Raw genomic sequence first — 14,796 nt, forward strand, 5'->3', positions numbered from 1 at the left:
ACAGTTTCTTCACTCATTGACCCTCAGCGATTGTCCTCACGATCCTGACGACGGCAGCTTGATTCAACGAGGCCACAATCCCAGCTGATCGAGACGCAATGAGAAGACGAACACACACACGACCCTAACCGACGACTCAGCAAACGTTTTTCTTCACACAATCAGCAGCATTCACTGTTTCAAGTTCGTTTGAACAAATGAAACAAAAACTGTTTTAAACAAAGAAAACACGAAAGTAATTGACTCATACGCGACTGAAACTAACCGGATCTTTTGCTCAGCTTCACGCACGAACACGGCAGAAAACTCGTTTTAACACTCACTTAAACAACCTAGTTCACATAAACGAACACTCAGATGCAACGTCATGCAACTCCTATGTCTGTCACGGGTCTAAACTCGACTTTTTATCGTGACTGATTACCCGAAGTCGACGTTCATCTTCAGCTTCCCGCTGCTCTTCTTCTCTCTCTCAACTCACTCCTCGTGCGACTCGTCATAACCCCAAAATGGCGGCGCCCATAGCAAACGTCAAAATAAAAGTCTTCACAATTTTAATCACAAATTTCTAGATCCCCTACATGAACAGATATAGAGAGATTTTACCCATAATACTTTGAGCTGCACGATAAACCAGTAACAGTTAGACGTTATAGAGACTCTTATCTCTTCATTACATTAATACTGATGAACTTCACTGAAATATATCAGAATAAATGTGTGTATCAAATCCTCATAGAGACAGTAAGAACAGTGTGTGTGTGTGCGTGTGTGTGTGTGTGTGTGTGTGTGTGTGTGTGTGTGCGTGCGTGCGTGTGTGTGTGTGTGTGTGTGTGATAATTCAAAAATAATGAATCATTCACAATTTATATTTCTGAACAGACTGTATCAAATCAAGTTCTGCTAGTTGAAGGGTTAGTTCACCCAAAAATATATTTTTCTTACAAGAACGTATCACTTAACATAAGTTGTTAAATAACGAATATTGTATGTGAGATCACAAAGTCTTCAATGTAGTCTTTAAAATAGCAATTTATGTTGCTCTACTACAAAATTCAGCAAAACAAGACAAATTCAGCAATAAATAGGCTACTGAATATAAAATATATACAACTGAACTAATTCATAAACTATCTATGTGATAACAAATATATTCAATGAAAAGACGACACTACCCACAAATCCGTTCGCGGAGGATAGTTGTGACGTCACCGTCAGCTCAGCTGATAGAAGTCACATGACAGACATTTTCGATTCAGACGTACAGGGAGATCCTGATCGAGAAGCAGGAAAATAACATTTATTCACGTTTTCCAGATTACAGAATGTTTCTATCTATTTCGAAATCGTCGTGATCAACGGGTCTTTACGTTATGAATTAGCTGTTTACATCAGCGCACTCAAGTATTCGGTAAGTTTACTTCGCACAATTATTATTGCACCCGGTCACCAGTTACAAGCTTAAATTAGATCAGTAATCATTTTTAATAGCTCATTATTCAGATGTATGCGCATGACACATATTCAGGGACTTCTTAGACTCTTCAGAGCTGTCTGATCTCGTCACGAGGAAGCAGTGATCATATGGGGGAAATGCATGGTCAGTGTTTTTAACCACTCGTGTCAGGTGTCACTTGACTCGGATGCTTTTGTGTGTTCACTAGTCTCAGGTTGTCATCGAGCTAAAGACTTGAAGCCAACATGAGTCCGGAGGGAAAGACCCTGCTCAACGTCGTCGTCCTGGGCTTGGGCTTCATGGTGATGTTTACAGCCTTTGGCACCTGCGGAAATATTGAAGTAGGTTTTTGACACTTTGGAAATACGCTTAAAAATACATTGCCTGTCTATATAAGCTTATGTGGTAGACTAATTGGTGTGGGTACACATATTTAAAATAAAAATCATAAAATATAAAAAAAAATATTTTCTGCAAACTCCATCATATTCTTGCTCTACATGTCCCCAAGTTTTATGAATGTTTAAAATATGTCTGTATAGCGAGGTAAATAGTATTGGCCATGACTTTGACTTATCACTATTAAAGAAGAAAACAGTTAAACAACAACAAAATCACCACAGTGAAATCAACAATCAACACCTATAGCCTACCACACAAGCTCAAATGATGCGCAATAATGTATTCATAAGTGTAATGCAGTGAAATGTACATCGATCTGGTAAATATTATAATATCAGATACAGCAGGGCTTACTTAAAAAAAACATTCAGTATGTCAATCAAATTTACATCTTTACTTTTTTCCCCTCCAGCAAACTGTGATAAAGAGCTTCAACAGTACAGAGTTTCATGGAAGTGGCTACACAAGGTATTAGTTTTCTTCATTTCTTTCTTCTGTTATCCGAGCGACTTTCTTCATAGAGCACGACAGCGGCATTGGTGCCGGAAGTATTTTTCTCATTTGATTTTTCATTAAATCGGCATGAAACAAAGTTGCGATAGTCATATCTTCTCTATATTGTGACTGAGTGAAACGCTTCTCGAACAAGAACTGATGTAAGGCGGGGCTTGAGTTTGTCCATGTGGATTTGATTGGATGGTTGTGGTTTGCTATTGGCTGATCTCGTGAGAGTGACAGGTTGCTCCGCCCTCACGCCAGTAAACGCATCATCAGAGACGAGCTGCAAAAGGAAGGGGAGTTACTTTGATTAAAGATTATAAGGCACGCGAATTGAATAAATGAATGAATCACAATAGAATCATCCATTTTGATTTCAAGGTGACTTTAAATTGCTTTCTATGTAAAGCACTTTGAATTACCATAGTGTGCTATATAGATAAACGTTCCTCTCCTTGCCTTGGCTAAATAAATAGCCGGACAGTTCTGGATCACAGATGAAGCACAACATTAAATTGTTGATCTGAAGCAAATAAAGGTTTATGAACCTTCGATCTCTTTTCTGAGGTCTGCTTATCACATGAAACGTATACAGAGTGGCTGTAGTGTTCATAAAACTTGACTTATACATTTTAGTTCACTGTAAAAACCCATACACAAAGAAATAATGAATGGGACTGTTACTTCCAGAATCCCATGGTTGTGTGCTGTATTTCTGCTTAAAGTCATGTGACGTGTTTCGGCCTCTGCACCCGTTCTGAATGTGATTTATTACAGCTGATTCAAAGATGAGAAGCGGGTCATCTGAAGTTGTGCTGTAGTCTTACCAATCTCTCTCGACCTCAGTAATCACATTGACCTGGATTATATAACAAAGAAGCACTGTCTGTTCTCAAAGAAAACCGAACTTTGAAACAGAGAAATGAATGTAGCGTTGTCATGTGACCCAACAGTCATGACTCATGACACTCGTTCAGCACAGGCTCTTTTTCTCAGGCAAAAATTGTCTACGTTTTTGTGGTGGAAGAAAATATATTAGACAACCACTTTTTACATGTATTAATGATATATATATATATATATATATATATATATATATTAGGGCTGTGCAAAAATTAATTGCGATTAATCGCATCCAAAATAAAAGTCTGTGTTTACATAATATATTTGTGTGTGCTGTATATAATTATTTTGTAAATATAAAAACACACACATGCATGTATATATTTAAGAAAATGTGTTATTCATATATAAAATATTTATATTTATATAATATAGATTATGTATTTATAAATATATGCAGAATTTAAGCGCAAATAATTCTTAAATATATACATGCATGCATAGGTATTTACATATACAAAATAATTATATACAGCACACACAAATATATAATGTACACACAGACTTTTATTTTGGATGCGATTAATCGCAATTAACTTTTGCACAGCCCTAATATATACATATGAAGAGTTCAGATGCAAAAGCCTCTAAATGCCATTTGAAATTTTCTTCTTTAATGATCATTTTTATCAAGCTTGTATATTTAAGTTCAGTTATTTCACTTAAATGGCAATGATAATTACCTATTAATTGTTATTTAAGTGAAATTACTGAACTTAAATATACAAGTTTGACAAAAATCATCATTAAAGAAGAAAATTTCAAATGGCATTTAGAGGCTTTTGCATCTGAATTCTTCATATATATATATATATATATTAGAGAGAGAGAGAGAGAGAGAGAGAGAAAGAAATATAAATTGAAACACATTAAAATAGTTAATGACCAAAGCAATTTTGGCATGGAGTTGTTTTAATCAAATATGAAATCCATGCTTATTATATTGGGTGTTTTCCATGTTATCGTTCTGTAATCACCATCCAAACCAGTAAATCCCAGCTTTCAACACCTCTTTTTCACACCTCTCTTCTAGCATGGCGATTATCTACGCAGTGTTTTCTGCCTCGAACCTCATAGCGCCCTCCGTGATCGCTGTCGTTGGACCTCAGCTGTCTTTGTTTTTCAGTGGACTTCTTTACAGGTGAACGGCTTTCTGTCATAACTTAGTCGTTTTCTGAGGATTTATGATTGAATGGTTTTGCTCTCTGGTTTCTTTTAGTGCATATATTGCTGTTTTCATTCATCCGTACACCTGGTCATTCTACACTTTATCTGTGTTGCTTGGAATTGGCGCCGCAGGTGAGATATCACAATCGGTCCGGTTATGAAATCATAAGATGAAGCGCCACGCTTTCTCTAATATTTTTGTTTTTGCAGTGCTCTGGACGGCTCAGGGGAATCTGCTCACCATCAACTCCAAAGATTCCACTATTGGGAGAAACAGTGGGATATTCTGGGCGTTGATGCAGTTTAGGTACATCCTTGTTGACGTTGAGCGTTAATAGAAGGAAAATGGGACATGATGGGGTGTAACGATACCCTCATGCCCCTATTCGATACATATCACGATATTGCGATATATTGCGATACTCCAAGACACGTGATAAAATGTTAACGTACTGTTGATTAAAATGCTAAATTTGGTTTTACATTGGGGTGTAAATGAATAGGCTTGGGACTTGGTTCTGGAAACTCAAAGCACAGGACAATAGTGACACCAGATTAACAATATTTATAATTCTGAAGCTGAAAACATAATGTTAGATGAATATACTTGCACTCTTTCACTAACTAGATATATTTAAAATAATGTAGGCCAGTTTTACTTGGAAAAATAACACATTTGGCATTATCAGGAATCACAAATATTCCCCCATTGCTTTATTATACATTATATTCCTCATTATATATATGAGTTTAATGTAGTACTGACACTAAAACTCTGAAAACTTGATTTTTTTTACACCGCAATTAAAACTATACATGATACATATTGTTGCATTTTTGTATTGTGATACATTGTGACATGATATATTGTTACACCACTAGTACATAAGGTACTATGATTTATTTATCCACTTTTGCAGCTTATTCTTCGGTAATCTCTACATATATCTAGCCTGGCATAACAAGAGTCACATAACAGGTGAGTACACAGATATATATAGTGTTCAGCTATGGCCACTTTGATGGAAATGTAATGTTAAGCATTAAGTATCATTTTCACTGAAATTAATAAATTGCTTTGCTTATTTCATGTAACAAAAATATACTGTAATAGAAACATCTGTACAAAATAATTTCTGAAGGTTTGCACAGAATTTTAATTGAGGTCTCTAGTCGAATACAGCTGAAAAACGTGTTTTTCCGGTGTCAGATAAGGACCGCCAGACAGTGTTCATCACACTCACGGTCATCAGTCTGGTGGGAAACTTCCTGTTTTTCCTGATCCAGCGACCAGACCCAGAACCTGCACCTGCTGACGCCTCTGAGTCACTTCTCCCGACAGAAATCTCTGACAGCTGTGATGTGGTGTAAGTACAAACATATTTTTATGCACTTCTGCAAATCAAGGACCGGTTTAATTATATCAGGTTGTGTCTTTTTGTTCCTTTGCCTTGCTTTCTATTCCTGTTACTCTTTTAAGTCCATCCCAGACCCGGGGCTCTCAGGCATTGGAGGCATTCAGTAAGTGGCACTAAAATATTTAAGAACGTACCGGTATGCATTGATTTAAACATGGTTTTGTTCTGTGTAACATACTAAGATGTCTTATCTCATCAACAGAGAAATCCATACAGCTGGCTATGACCAAAGAGATGCTTTTGTTGAGCATACCCTTTGCATACTCTGGTGAGTTCAGTCCTCTAAAAGTATATCTGTATGGTAGCAGTAGTAGTTTACACCATGATGACAGATAAAGCAAGCCGATTGTGAAAAGAAGAGGGCCTAAAACAGAGCCCTGGGGGGCCCCTTTAGTAGCAGGAAGGATTTGTTCTCTTGGATACTAATAATGGTTTTATAATAATAAAACTACATACTATATAAAAAACATATGTAATATTTATACACTCACCTAAGGATTATTCCACCAAGGAACACCTGTTCAATTTCTCATGAATGCAATTATCTAATCAACCAATCACATGGCAGTTGCTTCAATGCATTTAGGGGTGTGGTCCTGGTCAAGACAATCTCCTGAACTCCAAACTGAATGTCAGAATGGGAAAGAAAATTGATTTAAGTAATTTTGAGCGTGGCATGATTGTTGAGTATTTGGTCTGAGTATTTCACAATCTCACCAAAATTGGACAGTTGATGACTGGAAAAATGTTGCCTGGTCTGATGAGTGTCGATTTCTGTTGATACATTCAGATGGTAGAGTCAGAATTTGGCGTAAACAGAATGAGATCATAGATCCATCATGCCTTGTTACCACTGTGCAGGCTGGTGGTGGTGGTGTAATGGTGTGGGGGATGTTATCTTGGCACACTTTAGGCCCCTTAGTGCATCGTTTAAATGCCACGGTCTGCCTGAGCATTGTTTCTGTCCATGTCCATCCCTTTATGGCCACCATGTACTCATCCTTTGATGGCTACTTCCAGCAGGATAATGCACCATGTCACAAAACTCGAATCATTTCAAATTGGTTTCTTGAACATGACAATGAGTTCATTGTACTAAAATGGCCCCCACAGTCACCAGATCTCAACCCAATAGAGCATCTTTGGGATGTGGTGGAACGGGAGCTTCATGCCCTGGATGTGCATTCCACAAATCTCCATCAACTACAAGATATATTATATTTTGGGCTGTGTCCGGCAAAGTTCCAAATAGAAAGACAACATAATAAGTACCTTTTTCTTTTGTCAAGTATTTAGTCCTCTGGATTGTTCAGAAGTAGGCACTGCCACATAGATTAAAATATATATATATATATATATATATATATATATATATATTACAGTAATATAAGAGTATTCATTAAGCAATGTAGGATTTCAGACATACTGTTCACTCCACTGACTATCCTTTTGAGAGCTGTCTCTGATAGATAGATATATTTTGACATTTTCCTTTTTCCCTTGCTTAAAAAATATTTTGATATATACTATGGATGCACCGAGATGAAAACTTTGGCCAATGCGATAACCGATAAGTGGTAGTTTTTAATATTTGAAAGCTGATAACCGATAATTCTTTATATTTGAAAACCGATAAATCTTTATATTTGAAAGCTGATAACGATAATGCTTTATATTTGAAAGCCGATAATTCTTTATATTTAAAAGCCGATAACCGATAATTCTTTATATCTGAAAGATGATAACAATAATGCTTTATATTTGAAAGCCGATAATTCTTTATATTTGAAAACCGATAATTATTTATGTTTGAAAGCTGATAACTGATAATTCTTTATATTTGAAAGCTGATAGCGATAATGCTTTATATTTGAAAGCCGATAATTCTTTATATTTGAAAGCCGATAATTCTTTATATTTGAAAGCCGATAATTCTTTATATTTGAAAGCCGATAATTCTTTATATTTGAAAACCGATAATTCTTTATATTTGAAAACCGATAATTCTTTATATTTGAAAACCGATAATTCTTTATATTTGAAAGCCGATAATTCTTTATATTTGAAAGCCGATAATTCTTTATATTTGAAAACCGATAATTTATATTTGAAAGCCGATAATTCTTTATATTTGAAAACCGATAATTCTTTATATTTGAAAGCCGATAATTCTTTATATTTGAACGATGATAGCGATAATTCTTTATATTTGAAAGCCGATAATTCTTTATATTTGAAAGCCGATAATTCTTTATATTTGAAAGCCGATAATTCTTTATATTTGAAAGCCGATAATTCTTTATATTTGAAAGCCGATAATTCTTTATATTTGAAAACCGATAATTCTTTATATTTGAAAGCCGATAATTCTTTATATTTGAAAGCCGATAATTCTTTATATTTGAAAGCCGATAATTCTTTATATTTGAAAGCCGATAATTCTTTATATTTGAAAGCCGATAATTCTTTATATTTGAAAACCGATAATTCTTTATATTTGAAAACCGATAATTCTTTATATTTGAATACCGATAATTCTTTATATTTGAAAACCGATAATTCTTTATATTTAAAAGCCGATAATTCTTTATATTTGAACGATGATAACAATAATGCTTTATATTTGATAACCGATAGTTATTTATGTGTGAAAGCTGATAACTGATAATTCTTTATATTTGAAAGATGATAACGATAATGCTTTATATTTGAAAGTCGATAATTCTTTATATTTAATAGCCGATAATTCTTTCTATTTGAAAGCTGATAACCAATAATTCTTTAAATTTTAAAAGCCAAACTTACAAAAACAAGTCTCACCATTAAAAACCATGTCCTAAGCACACAATTATAATGTTCTTATTATAATTGTATGTAGCGTATATGACAGATTTGCACTGCACATGTTGCACTTATCAGTATTTTCCTTTTTGAAGTGATTTCAATTATAGTTCAAACATGTTCAAAACCATCATGGCGAACAAATATTCTCATCAGGCCAGTAACAATATCATTAAAAATAATAAATATATGTCAGCCGATACCGATATGGTGGCCGATATATCGTGCATAATACAGTATATGCCATTACAGTGATATGAAAATATTCATCATGTAATGTAGGAAATCGGACATATTGTCCACCCTACAGACTATACTTTGAATAGCTGTCTCTGATAGATAAAGAAGACTAGCTGAACTGTGAGATGTCCTATCTGTACAGGTCTCGAGCTCACCTTTTACAGTGGGGTGTATGGGACGTGTTTAGGGGCCATGACTCAGTTTGGAGAAGGCGCCAAGGGTCTCATCGGTCTCTCTGGCATTTTGATCGGTGTTGGTGAGATACTTGGTAAGTCAGTGCATCACAGACATTGTGCGTCTGTTCTAAGTGAACATGCCAAAGCAAATGTAATAATATCGATTTCTCTGTTTAACCAGGAGGGGGATTATTTGGGATCATGGATAAGTGTAACCGTTATGGCAGAAACCCGGTAGTGTTTTTGGGTCTGGTTACCCATGTTGTGGCGTTCTACCTCATCTTCCTCAACATAGCCAGTGATGCTCCCGTGGCCCCAGAGGAAGGCACACAAATGCAAGCTTTTATCCAACCCAGGTAAGAGTCAACATGGGCATTGAGAGTGGAGCCAGACATGTTTGTGCTTCTTAGCATTGATTTATTATACTGTTCATGTGTTTTCAGTGTGACGGTGGCGCTGATATGTAGTTTCTTGCTGGGTCTGGGTGATAGTTGCTTCAACACTCAGCTTATCAGCATTGTGGGGTTCTTGTTCCGGGACGACAGCGCACCAGCGTTTGCAGTCTTTAAATTTGTACAGGTTTGAACCTTCAGTGTTTCGATGGGTAGCATTTAAAGTCTTTAAATAGTTTGATGTAAAAAGAAAGCGCCAATAATTAACCCTCTGGGGTCCTTCGGCCCAAAAGGACCCGAAGAATTCAAATAAATTTTTTAAAAAATCACAGCTTCCTCGGAATGGTCCGAAATTTGGTGACTTTGTTGGTATTTGGTATATGAACACCCCCCAAAAAAATTGGGGACAGGATGTGAATAGTCTAAGTGGTTGTAAAAAAAATAGTCACACTCAGGACCTTCGGGTCCAAAAGGACCCACATGGAAAATGAATGAGAAATGTGAAAATACTGAGTTTTTTTTGTGCGTACAATCTACAAATCGGCAACGATCTTGAAAAAAAGCACACAACAGTGAAGGGGTGAATCTATAAAACATCAAGAGTGCAAAACAGACACATCCACACACACAAACACACCAAAAAAATTCAGATTATACATGTGTTTTGCATTTTTAAAATGCTCAGTTTGTCCACCAGATGGCATCCATCTCATTTCAAAAATTGCTTTTATGAGGCCTAGGCTTGACTCTAAAATGAAATACAGCTTTAAAAAAAAAATATATATTTTTTTTTAAAAATGTTCTATTATATTCAATGGGGGAAAATTTGGTCATAATTATTACATTAATACAAATTATTATTATTTATTTTTTTGTGAAATTTTCTCAAAACACCAAAAAAGAAAAAAAATATTATAAAAAACAAGTAAAAAAAAAAAAAAAATTATGATTTTTTTTTTTTTTTTTAAATATGAATCCCGCCCTTTGGGTCCGTTTGGACCCGAAGGTCCCCAATGTGACTGTTAAACGAAGAACCCCAGAGGGTCAAATGTTTGAGTGAAAACATTGCCAGATCATATTTCTACCAAATATTAAAAAAAAATACTTTAAAACACAGTATGTATTTGCAAGCATTGTAAGAACCGGTAATTTAAAAGCTCACCTTTATTGATTTATTGTGTGTACGGTGTCGTGTTTTTCTTCCTCTCTGCAGTCCATCACGGCTGCGATTGCCTTCTTCTACAGCAACTACCTTCTCCTGCACTGGCAGCTGCTCATCATGGTGTTGGTGGGCTTCATGGGTACCGGGACCTTCTTTCTGGTGGAGTGGGCCGCCATCAGCACTCGACGGGGCTCGGACTACGACAGCATCTGACGAGAACGTCATCTCCGGCCATCGGCCTCAGTGAGCACTTCTGCAAACCATTTTCCCAGACTTTAATCTGCGGGAACACCTAGAACCATGCATCCTTTTCAAGCCGATCGGCTGCATAGACTCCTTTCTTTACCTGCACGTAAAACACGTTTACGCCCCTCAGATGGGATCAAGGTTCAAGTGCTGTAATGCAATAATAAACGGTTTATTCACATTTTTTTTTTACGTTTTCAAATAGCATTATGCCGTGCAATGCCAACGACCATCTGCGAACTACGTTTTCTTGAACGTCGAACGAGACTAGCAAATGAATAGACATAATTCACCCTGAAATTCAACTTCTGTCATGATTTCCAAACTCAAATGATGGCAATGTTTCGTGGAACGCAAGAAGGATCTTCACGCAGCTTCACAAAGATAGTGAACGAAGATGACAAGCTCCAAAACAAGCATGAAACGATCATATAGTTTCCCCGTTCAACTCATGCACTATATTTCAAGTTTTCTGAGGCCACGCGTTTGAAGACACAATTCGAACTGTTATTCCTCTAAAAAAATCATTCGGGATTCAAATATGCCGCTTTCTTTTGCACAAGGTTCGCCCAAAGGCTATTGGCTGTTGTTTGGTAAGCGAACGCAACTCACCAGTTTGAATGCAGGGAATGAGATTTGTGAGCCTAAATTGCACTAAATTTCGTCACAGAAAACATGAGATATCGTGACTTTAAAAAGTCTAGCGCGTCAGACACTGTGCTTTGTTCGTGTTGCAGTTGGACGGATGTGGGCTCTATGAATTGTGTTGGGAAAGATAATTCTGAAATTCAACTTTTCCCTGAAAAACAAAAACGAGGATATGTTAATGACTAAGACGAAGTTTTATTTTACGCGAACTACTCCTTTAAGTAGATATTGTACTACTTCAATTCAGTTATTGTTGCGATGGTACATTGTCTGTATGGAAGCTTGTTTCCGCCACCAGGGAATTAAAAATAAGAAACGTAATTGCGAATTTTTATCTCACAATTCTGACGACTTTTTTTTATTTTTGAGTTTATATCTCACAGTTCGGACTTTACAACTCCCAATTGAGAGTTTATATTACAGTTCTGAGAATAAAGTCAAAATTGCGAGATATTTTAAGAAATGCGGTCAGAATTGAGATATAAAATCGCAATTATGAAAGAAAAAATTTGTGAGATAAAAGTGTGAGAAAAATGTCAAAATCGTAAGATATTAAATTGAGACGTACAGTCAGACAAACTCTATTGGAGTCGACATGAGTCGACACAAATTAAGTTTATATCACATTTCTGAGCAAAAAAAAGTCACAATTGCGAAATCAGAGACATATGTTTAAAACCGAGAGATTCACAATTATGAGATAAAAAAGTCCGAATTATGAGATAAAATCACAACTGTATTATAATAATAATTTGTTCTCCCGTTTAAGTAAGTCATGGCCACATTGTACTAATTCGTTCCCTCGTTTTGATTGACCTAAAACAAGGGGATTGATGATTATTCATGGCCACGATTTAGTAAAACGAGGGAACGGATTACCGTAGTTAAATGTGCAGATGTATTATTAATTTGTGGAAACAAATTAGTAATTTGTGACCACAATGTATTTTTTACCGCGTGGTATGTGTGTAATTCTGTAAAATCGCAAGATATAAATGGGGGAAAGCTCAATTCTGACTTTATGACGCGCAATTACAAGTTTATATCACAATTCTGAGGAAAAAAAGTGACAATTGTTAGATGTAAACTCACATTTCTAAGGAAAAAAAGTGACAATTGTTAGATATAAACTCACATTTCTAAGGAAAAAAAGTGACAATTGTTAGATATAAACACAATTCTGAGAAAAAAAGTGACAATGGCTAGATATAAACTCACAGTTCTGAGGAAAAAAGTGACAATTGTTAGATATAAACTCACAATTCTGAGGAAAAAAGTGACAATTGTTAGATATAAACTCACAATTCTGAGGAAAAAAAGTGACAATTGTTCGATATAAACTCACAATTCTGAGGAAAAAAGTGACAATTGTTAGATATAAACTCACAATTCTGAGGAAAAAAGTGACAATTGTTAGATATAAACTCACAATTCTGAGGAAAAAAAGTGACAATTGTTCGATATAAACTCACAATTCTGAGGAAAAAAGTGACAATTGTTAGATATAAACTCACAATTCTGAGGAAAAAAGTGACAATTGTTAGATATAAACTCACAATTCTGAGGAAAAAAGTGACAATTGTTAGATATAAACTCACAATTCTGAGGAAAAAAGTGACAATTGTTCGATATAAACTCACAATTATGAGGAAAAAAGTGACAATGGCTAGATATAAACTCACAATTCTGAGGAAAAAAGTGACAATTGTTAGATATAAACTCACAATTCTGAGGAAAAAAAGTGACAATTGTTAGATATAAACTCACAATTCTGAGGAAAAAAGTGACAATTGCTTGATATAAACTTGGAATTGCGAGGGGAAAAAAGTCATTTTCATAATTTTTTTTTCGGTGGCGGAAACAAGCTTCTATAAATCTTAATGCAAACGCAATAAATCACTGAGCAACGAGACATCATTTATATACACTACGCTGTGAGACTCTTGAAATATGACTATAGACTCCATTTTTATCTTTCACAAATACAAGACGTGAAATGCACAGTCACAGTCGGTTTTAACTCTTTTTGCCAGTTGCCTTCCTTTTCCTTTTCTTTTTTTGTTTTTAGGAAACCATTTTGCCAAAGTTCAAAGCACTCTTTCACAAAATTTGCTGTATTTTTTTTTTAAGTTCGTCTGTTTATTTGTGTTGAGTATACAATTATTTCAATCAATCTGATTATTGATACAATCAATTTGAGAATCATTATAAAGCTCAATATCAAGCTGAGCTTAAGTCAACAAGTCATAAGTACTGGTAAACATTAATGTGTTGAGAAAGGGTTCAGAAAGAGCTTTTTTAATACATTCACAGCACTTACGCTCATTTGCATGAGAGCAGAAGCTACATGTACGTTATTTTCAGCTTTATTTGGTTCAAGCCAATGCAATCAATAGGATGTTGAGGGAAAATGAGATGAATATCTGGTCATATACTTGAATGTATCTTACTGTACAAATGGTAAATGCTCCTGTTTTTTTCTGTGTTCTTTTATAAATATGTGTATATAGGGGATTAAAGAGCTTTTCATTCTTGCTTGTGTCTGTTTTCCAATGCTCATTATACATGATATATTTACAGTACAAATGAGGGGGTGAATCCAAGAGGATGAGAAATAAATATCTTATGAAAAGCTTTGTTTAAAATACATGTTGAAGTTAGAGATGTAGCCGAGTTCTTTAAGATCTCTCTCACGATAGTTACAACACCCTGATGCTTGACACTTTTATTATCCACAAAAATAATTAAATTAATCTACAAGTTTTGCTTTGGCTAAATTTATTGCTTTATTAATTTATTTCGTGTTTGTATGTGTGTAATCCACATTTGACAGACAGAAAAACTACCGTGTGTGTGTGTATATATATATGTATATATATATATATATATATATATATATATATATGCACACGTACATACATAATATATGTGTGTATGTAGGCTTTAGGTCAGGATGATTTTGACATTTGTTTATGTTTAAAGGAACAATGACTTAGACATTATACAATTGTGTATTATTTTGGGACAATGAAACATTAAAATTTACAACAGTTCCTCCAATGAATCAATCATTCAATAAAATAAAAAATACCGCGCCGGTTTAGAAATAAACAAGAAAACTTTAATGCGTTACACCTCGGCTATTTGTTAAGGCCAATGTGATTTTTTTTTTTATAGTAGGCCTATAAAAACTTATTTTTTAAGTTTGCCTATTTTATAATTACATTATCATGTAACATGTAAAACT

At 35.0% G+C, this 14,796-nt stretch overlaps 1 protein-coding gene across 3 annotated transcripts; it reads left to right on the forward strand.

The window, feature by feature from the left end:
* The first annotated feature begins 1,216 nt into the window (after positions 1 to 1,216).
* Positions 1,217 to 14,083, forward strand: mfsd11 (major facilitator superfamily domain containing 11). Of its 3 annotated transcripts, none has more exons than XR_016155207.1 (15): positions 1,217 to 1,411; positions 1,665 to 1,797; positions 2,271 to 2,326; positions 4,293 to 4,400; positions 4,479 to 4,558; positions 4,637 to 4,733; positions 5,347 to 5,405; positions 5,637 to 5,793; positions 5,907 to 5,947; positions 6,047 to 6,112; positions 9,068 to 9,193; positions 9,283 to 9,457; positions 9,545 to 9,680; positions 10,707 to 12,701; positions 12,785 to 14,083. XR_016155207.1 is itself a non-coding variant. In XM_039653971.2 (14 exons), the coding sequence occupies exons 2-14, from the start codon at positions 1,702 to 1,704 to the stop codon at positions 10,866 to 10,868; spliced, it is 1,359 nt and encodes a 452-aa protein (XP_039509905.2). In that variant the 5' UTR covers positions 1,217 to 1,411; positions 1,665 to 1,701; the 3' UTR covers positions 10,869 to 14,083. The 3 variants fall into 3 exon arrangements, 1 of the variants encoding a protein (XP_039509905.2); XR_016155208.1 differs by having other exon boundaries at positions 10,707 to 12,615; positions 12,660 to 14,083; XM_039653971.2 differs by having other exon boundaries at positions 10,707 to 14,083.
* Positions 14,084 to 14,796: the final 713 nt, after the last annotated feature.

Source organism: Pimephales promelas, chromosome 3 (assembly GCF_988280905.1).
Source record: "Pimephales promelas chromosome 3, fPimPro1.hap1.1, whole genome shotgun sequence".
In the NCBI taxonomy this organism is placed as follows: Eukaryota; Metazoa; Chordata; class Actinopteri; order Cypriniformes; family Leuciscidae; genus Pimephales; species Pimephales promelas.

Bases quoted from the DNA above. Each gene is read 5' to 3' on its own strand.
- mfsd11 (XM_039653971.2), top strand. From the start codon at position 1,702: ATGAGTCCGGAGGGAAAGACCCTGCTCAACGTCGTCGTCCTGGGCTTG. The intron at 5,406-5,636 runs GTGAGTACACAG...TTCCGGTGTCAG, and splicing joins TAACAAGAGTCACATAACAG to ATAAGGACCGCCAGACAGTG. The intron at 5,948-6,046 runs GTAAGTGGCACT...TCTCATCAACAG, and splicing joins TCAGGCATTGGAGGCATTCA to AGAAATCCATACAGCTGGCT.